Consider the following 8,250-nt stretch of genomic DNA (forward strand, 5'->3'; position numbering starts at 1 on the left):
TGCTCACTGCAGCCTCAACCGCCTGGGCTCAAGCAATCCTTCTGCCTCAGCCTCTCCAGTAGCTGGGACTTACAGGTGTGCACCACCACACTGGGATATTTTATTTAATTTTTTACAGAGGTGAGGTCTCGCTATGTCACCCGGGCTGGTCTTGAACTCTGGAGCTGAATCAATCCTCCCACCTCGGCCTCCCAAAGTGCTGAGATCACAGGCGTGAGCCACCATGCCTGGCCACAAAGGAAGATATTTACAATTTATTCCCAAGCACAACCTTACATGATGGGTATTATTTAGTCTTCCTGTTTTACTTTATTTATTTATTTTTTTAAGCTGGAGTCTCCCTCCGTTGCCCAGGCTGGAGTGCAGTGGCACGCTCCTGGCCACGGCAGCCTCGACCTGCTGGCTCCAGTGATCCTTCCACCTCAGTCTTCCACACCCAGCTAATTTTTTATTTATTGTAGAGACAAGGTCTTGCCAAGTTGCCTGGGCGGGTCTTGAACCCGCTGGCTCAGGCAATCCACTCGCCTCAGCCTCCTAAAGTGCTGGGATTCCAGGCTGAGTCATCGAACCCAGCCCAGTCTTCTTATTTTATAGTTGAGAACATTGAGGCTCAGAGCCAGCAAGCAACTAGGGCCCCGAGGCTGACCAACTCCCAGCTAGATGACATTTCCCTATATCCCTTGCATTTAGGTGACTGAGTTCTGGCCAAAGGAATGTGGGCAGAGGGGTATCTCTCTTCTCTCGCCTTCACCTGTCAGCCTTGGAAGCTGCATATTAAAGTCACAGCCGTAAGGTGCGGGGTACCGGAGTCACTGTGTGGAGGAGAGCTCTCTGTTAACCAGGGACATCTGTTTTGGACTTTCCATGGATACTGTATGAAGGCTTTGAGGTGTGGGCACTTTGTTACAGCAGTTAGCATTTCCAAAGCGGTAAGTGGAGGAATGGGATTCCAGCCTGTCTGCCACGACCCTTCCAATTCCCACAGTGTGGGCTGTTGAGTGAGGCTTTGAGAGAGATGTACGTTTCCCTAATCTCAGTGTGTGTGAGTGTGTACACATGTATACACGTGTCTCCAAGTGTGCTGGAGAATGATGGTGAGAAGAATCTCTACTCCCTCCACGGTCTCTGACCCACAGTCATCCTCGCCTTGCCTGGTTTTGGAAGGCCAGTGAGCTTTAGTGTTAAATCACCTATTTTTTTTTTTTTTATTTCTTCTTGTTCCGGGCCTCGTTGGGCAGTTTTTCTGTCCTGCATGGACAGGGGAAGAGGAGTAGCCAGCCAGGGTAGGCTGTAGATGACAAAGGATCCCATGGAGGGTGGGGCCAAAGGCTATGAAATCACCTGGCCTTTACCCAGGATCACCCTGACCACAGGGCCATAGAACTGTCTTGGCCATGACTTCAAGGGCAGAGCACCGGTTCTGAAGTGAGAGAAATCTGGACTTGAGTCCTCATTTCTCAACCTGTTGTTATATATTTTAAGGCAAACTGTGAAGCCTCTCAGTCCCTGTTATCAGTCTTACTGGGTCAAGGGGTCCACTGGTCAAGAGAAAAGGTTCGTGATTTGCAGGGGATTTGTGAGGACTGAACCAGTTCGTGTTTACCTATAAAAATGCCCCTGGGAGGTCAAGGTGAGAGGATTGCCTGAGCCCACGAGTTTGGGCCCGGCCTGGGCAACTTGGCAAGATTTCATCTCTACAATAAATTAAAAAATTAGCCCGGTGTGGTGGCGTGTGCCTAAAGTTCCAGCTACTTGGAGGGCTGAGGCAGAAGGATCACCTGAGCCCAGCAGGTCAAGACTCTGGTGGCTTTGAGTGTGCCACTGCACTCCAGCCTGGGTGACAGAGTGAGACTCCCACTCAAAAAAAAATAAAGATAAATAAATATAAATGCCTCGCACACAGTCAACCCTTAACCAACATGACTTGATTAAGAAAATCCTTAAAACTGCAGCTATCCTCTGGTAAGTGATTTCCCAGAGAGGACAGGGACTCCCAGCCTGGCAAAACAAGCACAGAGGAAGGAAGTATCCTGGAAGACCAGGCTGTTGGTCTTAGCAAAGCCCCTGGCTGCTAAGGGGGTAGAAACATGGAAGGTCAGAGGAGCACCTGAATGGGAGCACGGGGCAGAAAAAAGCAAGCCAGCCTCTTTTCTCACCTTCCTGGTCCATCGCCTTCCACCCCCCGCTTGAGACCCTGAGAACTGAGCCCACCCCACATCCCCAAGCAAAACCTCCAATTCCCTACAACCTCCCTGTCATTCCACCCACGACTTGTCCTCCCCGGCCTCCTGCCTCCAGGCTGGGCCACCCCTCCGCCTCCCGGCCGACACCTGGGTCTGAGCAGTTACCGTTTTTGCCCGTGAGCATCTGGAGGAACCGTGGGCACTCCACCTCCACGGTCTGTCCTGGCGCAGAGGAGGGCCAGCAGCTCATGTTTTCCCATAACTTCTCGCAGCCTGCCAAGAAGAGTGCATCAGATGGATGGAGCACGGACCAGGGGCTGCCCCGCCACCCTGTGTCCATCCCCGACACCCCTGGCTGCCCGGAATTCCCACGAGACGTGTCCAAGGTTCCCACTAGGTGCTGGCTCCTTGGAATCAGGAGTGTCTCGCTGCACCTCTTCATCTTAGGGGCTTGGACTCTACCATCTACGTGGTGAGTGCTCAGTGTTGAAGACAAAGGAAGGGGAAAGGAGGGAGGAAGAGAAGGGAGAAGGGACAATGGAGGGGGAGACACATCATCTCATATAGGCCTTGCGAGTGAAGGACTGGATTTCTCTGGAGCAGAAGCCTGCCTCAGCTTGCATGGAGCAACTCAACAGCAGATGAGCCTCGCTTCCAACTGCATGGTACCACCAACCACCTGGGGAGCTTTACAAATATAAACTGGGTAGACCAGGCATGGTGGCTTCTGCCTGTAATCTCAGCACTTTGGGAGGCAGGGGTGAGAAGATCGCCTGAGTGAGCTCACGGGTTCGAGACCAGCCTGGGCAACATGGCGGGACCTCGTCTTTACAAAAAATCAAAAACTTAGGTGGGCATGGTGGTGCACGCCTGTAGTTCCAGCTACCTGGAAGGCTGAGGCGGAAGGATCGCCTGAGCCCAGCAGGTCAAGGCTGCGGTGGCTGTGAGCGTGCCCCTGCACTCCAGCCTGGGTGACAGAGTGAGACCCTGACTCAAATATATATGTATTTATATATTTATATATGTATATATAAGTTGGACCCTACACTCAGGGATTCTGACTGAACTGTCTGGGTGGGACCCAGGCATGTGTGAAAGCTTTCCAGGTAGTTCTAAGGTGAGAGCAGGGTTGAGAACTCATATCTTGTGACCCTCACACTTCACCTTGCATCAAGTTACCCAGAGGGCTTGCTAGAATACAGACTGTTCAGTAGGTCTGGGGCAGGGCCTGAGAATATGCATTTCTAACACATTCCCAGTCTATGCCAGTGCTGCTGCTCTGGGAACCACTGCCCTGGCGTTTGAAAGCAGTTCCCCTAGTCATGGAGTTGTGGTGGGAATGTCGCTGAGGCCACTGCTTTCTACCTCACTGAGCTCCCTGGATGACATCCTTCCCTGAAGGAGAATCTGGTCTCAATGCAGTGAGAAGCTCAACTTATTGTGAACAACCAGTCTCTAGCTGTCCTTATAGACAGTGCATTTGAAGCTGATTTCCTCTTTGATGTGGCTGCTAGGAAGCTCAGAATTAGATCTGTGGCCCAATTCTAAAGGACTTTAAAATGAATAAAAAGATTCTGGGTGTTTTCAATGCAAAACTAGGCACTGTCTAAGCACAGCCTTCTAAGTTGTCTGATTCTATGGAGTATTGGGCTTTCATGGTCTTTGAGCTACTTTGCAGCTCTATGAGCTAGAGAGAATTGGTAGCAATGCAAATGATTTTTGTCCCAAGGCATACAAATAATTATCATCCAGTTGAAGTAGAATTAATTTCACTTCCCTCCCTGCGTATTCAGCCAGTTTTGCATCTGTTTGTAAGTTCATTTGCCATTCTGCCGTATATGTCTGGTGTTTTGAATTCTTTTTTTTTTTTTTCTGAGTCGGAGTCTCACTGTCATCCAGACTGGAGTGCAGTGGCACGCTCACAGCCACCGCAGCCTCGACCTGCTGGGCTCAGGCAATCCTTCCGCCTCAGCCTTCCAGGTAGCTCACAGCCACCACAGCCTTGACCTGCTGGGCTTAGGCGATCCTTCCAAGGATCAACCTTCCAAGTAGCTGGAACCACAGGTGTGCATCACCACACCCAGCTAATTTTTTGATTTATTGTAGAGATGAGTTCTCGCCAAGTTGCCCAGGTGGGTCTCGAACCCGCAGGCTCAGGCAATCCACTCACCTTGACCTCCCAAAGCATGGGATTACAGGCTGAGCCACCGAACCCGGCTAGGGCTAAATTTTTAAGAAGTCCACTGACTTAAAGGAAAAAATATGAAGACAATTATAGTCCAGGCAGCACAAGGCTCTAACTGGACTAGAGGAAATGCGGCCTGGGGAGCCGGGCGGTCTCTGTAGCCTCCTGGCTGCTTGCGGGGACCCCCAGCTCTGCTCCCAGGGTGTGAGCGGAGCATCTCAGGAAATGGGAGGGTTGAAAGTTGTCTCTGTCCCCCAGACTGAGCAGGAATGAGAGGCAGTGAGGACGCTCCTGGCTCAGTTGTGGATGTCCTGTCCTCAACCTGACCTTCCCCGGGAGCTCCGGCAGGGAGGGGACACAGCCCAAGGCGGGAGTTACTGTGGAACCCTGGGCAGTTTTTGATCCAGAGCGGCAAAATTCACCACCTAAGTTGGGGGTAGGGGGGATTCAATGACATAAGGGATAGGGGAGCTTTGTCAACAGGGCCACAGCTCCTGAGCCACGAGGGAGGGGTCGCCAGGAGGGTCAGGGCCAAAAGGAACCTAAGTAGCTGTGCGGCCGGCGGCAGGTCCGCAATGTGGTGAGGGGCAGACATCCCTCTGTCTCCGATGGTCACCTGTCCTTACCCACTGCCTGGCTGGAGGGGACGGGAGAGAAGGCTGGGGAAGTAAAAGTGGAAAACAAGGGAAGGTTAATGCCAGGCCATAAACACCACCTGGGGAGGAGGGGCTCCCTGCTTGAGTGCTGTGGGCCTGGGAGGAGAGCATGGGATACCGCATTGAAGTAAGTGGTGTGGTGGAAACAGAGTGGGCTTCGTACCCAAGTCTACCTTGGGCATGCCACCTACCTCTGTGAGCCTCAGTTTGCTCATCTATAAAATGGGCATAGTAATATTCCCCAGGATTTTTGCAAGAATTAAATGATTTGCATGTGTAGTCGAATATTTTCTGATCTATTAACCTCTGTTTTTTTTCCCCCTCTTCTTTTTTTTTTTGTCCTTTTCTTTCTCCTTCCTCCTTAGAGGTTCAAAGTCTCAGAGGAGAGCAAGTTCAAAGTTTCAGAGGAGACTAATGATCTTCTTGGCTTGGGTTTCCAGAGGCCCCTGGGGGAATGAAGAAGTATTCTGGCATAATCAAAATGCTTAGGAGAAAACAGAAAAGGAGCAAGAATTTCCCCAGGCTGGGAGGAGACAGAGGGGCGGTGTGAGCAGGGACATGGAAGGTTCCAAAAGAGGCACGAGTACCCTGCTGCCTGGCCAGCCCTGAGTTATGGGGTGGCCCAGAGAAGAAACAGCTATGGGGACAGGTCTAGGCGAGCGGACCACAGACTTCCTCACAGAGCCCGTGCCCCCCAGCAGACCACAGAAGGGGCCATGTGGCCAGGACAGCGGCTGTCAGTCACCATCTATGTAGAGCAAAGCTTGAGATGAGAGGGGCTTCCCCTGAATACCATAAGACTATGGGACTCTCTAGCCCCCTGGGAAAGCTGAGTGGGGGGAGATCCAGAAGTTTCTGGCATCTCAGGAGAATGCAACAGAATTAAAGTCCTAGAAAATGGAGAAAGTTCTATGAAAGTTGTCTTGTTTATTTTTGTGAAGCCTCTGGCACTAGGTCAGACCAATGCAGACACTCAGCAAAGCCAGCTTCCTCTGTCCTGCCTGTGGGGATGCGAGGTGGCCCCAGAGGGAGGTCTGGGGTGGGGAGGAGCTGGCAGAAGGGGATGGACCCCTAAGAAGGCCAGCCCAGTGCGGGGAACCCAGGGCCCTCCGCTAACTGTGAGTTTGTCCTACGTCCACCCAGAACAGGGCATCCATCCTCCAGTGCTTGATCTATTGCTACGTGAGCTCAGATGGCCTGATGATAACCCGGACTATTTCTGGAGTGATGTGTCAGGCTATAGGGGCACGGGGCCAGGAACTGGCTAGGTCACCCAGGGTCATGCGGGATCAGGTCACCAGGGCAGTGGGTACTCCATGCCCCACACCCCTTCCATGCTCCTGATCCTCACTTCATTGCTAAAGGGATCACCGGAGAGTCCACAGCTCCTCCTTGCCTGCCCCTTTGTGTCCTTTCCTAGCTGCATGCTTCTGTCATGTTCGCTCTGTCCTTCACCTGGGAACTGCGGCAGCCATCTCCCGGGCGTCTCCGCCACCTGCTTACCTCTGCTCACCCTTTCTCCTCCCTGGGCCCCCAGTGGCTCAGGACCGGGGCTACTCAGCGGCTGCTTCTGGTTCCATCATGTCTCCCTTCACCTCTGACAGCTCAGCTCTGGCCCCATCCCCAGGCAATCCAAGGGCCAGCCTGGTGAGGTGTCCTTGGCTTTGCCAGTGACCCAACCTACAATCTTGAGGTCAAGAAAGGTGTTCTCGGCTGGGCTCGGTGGCTCAGCCTGTAATCCCAACACTTTGGGAGGCTGAGGTGAGTGGATTGCCTGAGCCCGAGGGTTCGAGACCCACCTGGGCAACTTGGCGAGACCTCATCCCTACAATAAATCAAAAATTAGCCAGGCGTGGTAGCGCGTGCCTGTAGTTCCGGCTACTTGGAAGGCTGAGGTGGAAGGATTGCCAGAGCCCAGCAAGTTGAGGCTGCAGTGGCCAGGAGCGTGTCTGGGTGACAGAGTGAGACTCCAACTCAAAAAAAGAAAGATGTTCTCTCTGTGACAGATGGACCACATACAGAAGCTGTGGTCAGGATGGGTTTAGCGTAACTGAAATCCCACAGTAGCAAGGCATCTAATCCCACATCACAGAAGGAACAGCAAAAGGATCTGAGGGTATTTATCTTGAAACCAAGAAGCATAAGCCGTTTGTTGGGATATGCTTTCTTAGGGGTAATGAGTTCCCCATCACTGAAAGTATCCAAGCAGAGAATGTCATGGAATTGGGAGACTGGGAAGGTGTCTGACACAGAATGGAGGCTGCTGGAGGAAGCTTTGACCCCTGAGGCCTAGCGGTGGCTTCCTGGGCACAGGTTGGCACCTCTCTCTCCAGGAGGGTAATCGAGGCACGCTTCTGAGCACCAGGAGTTAAGTCCTTCCCCTCCCAGGGACTGTTATGAACTATAGGCCACCCCCACCAAACTCTCCTCATCTATCCAAGAACTCTTTCTCACCTGACCTGGAGTGCTTCACTTCATGACACCTGTCACATGTGTTAAAGATTATTTGGCACCAGCAGTCTCTGTCTTTCTCTTTTTCTTCTAATGGAAACTCTTCTTGGGAGGGTAAAACTACCAGGCGTTCACAGCTCAGCTGTGCTGAGTTTGATCAGACTGGATTGCAAACCAGAAAGCACTCAGGATTTAGAGTCAAAAGATTTGGGCGGAGAGCCCTGTTTCGGCTCTGTGTGATCCTGGATTCCTTGGAGGCTCAGTTTTCTCATCTGTCAAATGGGGACAACAATTGGCACACTTGTTTTAAGAACTAAATTTTTGCCAGGCGCAATGGCTCAAGCCTGTAATCCTAGCACTTTGGGAGGTCGAGGTGAGAGGACTGCCTGAGTCTGCGGGTTTGAGACCAGCCTGGGCAACATGGTGAGACCTCGTCTTTACAATAAATCAAAAAATTAGCTGAGTGTGGTAGGGTATACCTGTAGTTCTGGATACCTGGAAGACTGAGGGGAAAGGTCGATGCTGGGGTGGCCGTGGGCATGTTACTGCACTCCAGCCTGGGCAATGGAGTGAGACTCCAACTCAAAAACAAAACAACAAAAAAAACCCTAAATTTTTTTTTTTCATAATCAATATTTTTTATTATGGTTTTGTGGGATACAGTTAAGGGTTAGATATACAATTATGTTTCATTCAGGCACCCTGTTGATAAGACGTGTTTCCCCGTCCCCAGACAGATATTTGCTACTGTTAATCCCATCTCCCTCCCCCCCAT

General features: G+C 51.7%; 1 protein-coding gene across 1 annotated transcript in view; it reads right to left on the minus strand.

Annotated features, from left to right (window-relative positions):
• The window catches only part of SCTR (secretin receptor), an 80,667-nt gene that overhangs the window by 43,740 nt on the left and 28,677 nt on the right, over positions 1-8,250 (minus strand). Inside the window, exon 5 of the mRNA XM_008070095.1 lies at positions 2,349-2,456. Within this exon, the coding sequence (XP_008068286.1) occupies positions 2,349-2,456 (108 nt within the window). The remainder of the gene's footprint in view (positions 1-2,348; positions 2,457-8,250) is intronic.

Source organism: Carlito syrichta, unplaced genomic scaffold (assembly GCF_000164805.1).
Source record: "Carlito syrichta isolate Samal-C Ts95f unplaced genomic scaffold, Tarsius_syrichta-2.0.1 Scaffold312912, whole genome shotgun sequence".
Taxonomy (NCBI): Eukaryota; Metazoa; Chordata; class Mammalia; order Primates; family Tarsiidae; genus Carlito; species Carlito syrichta.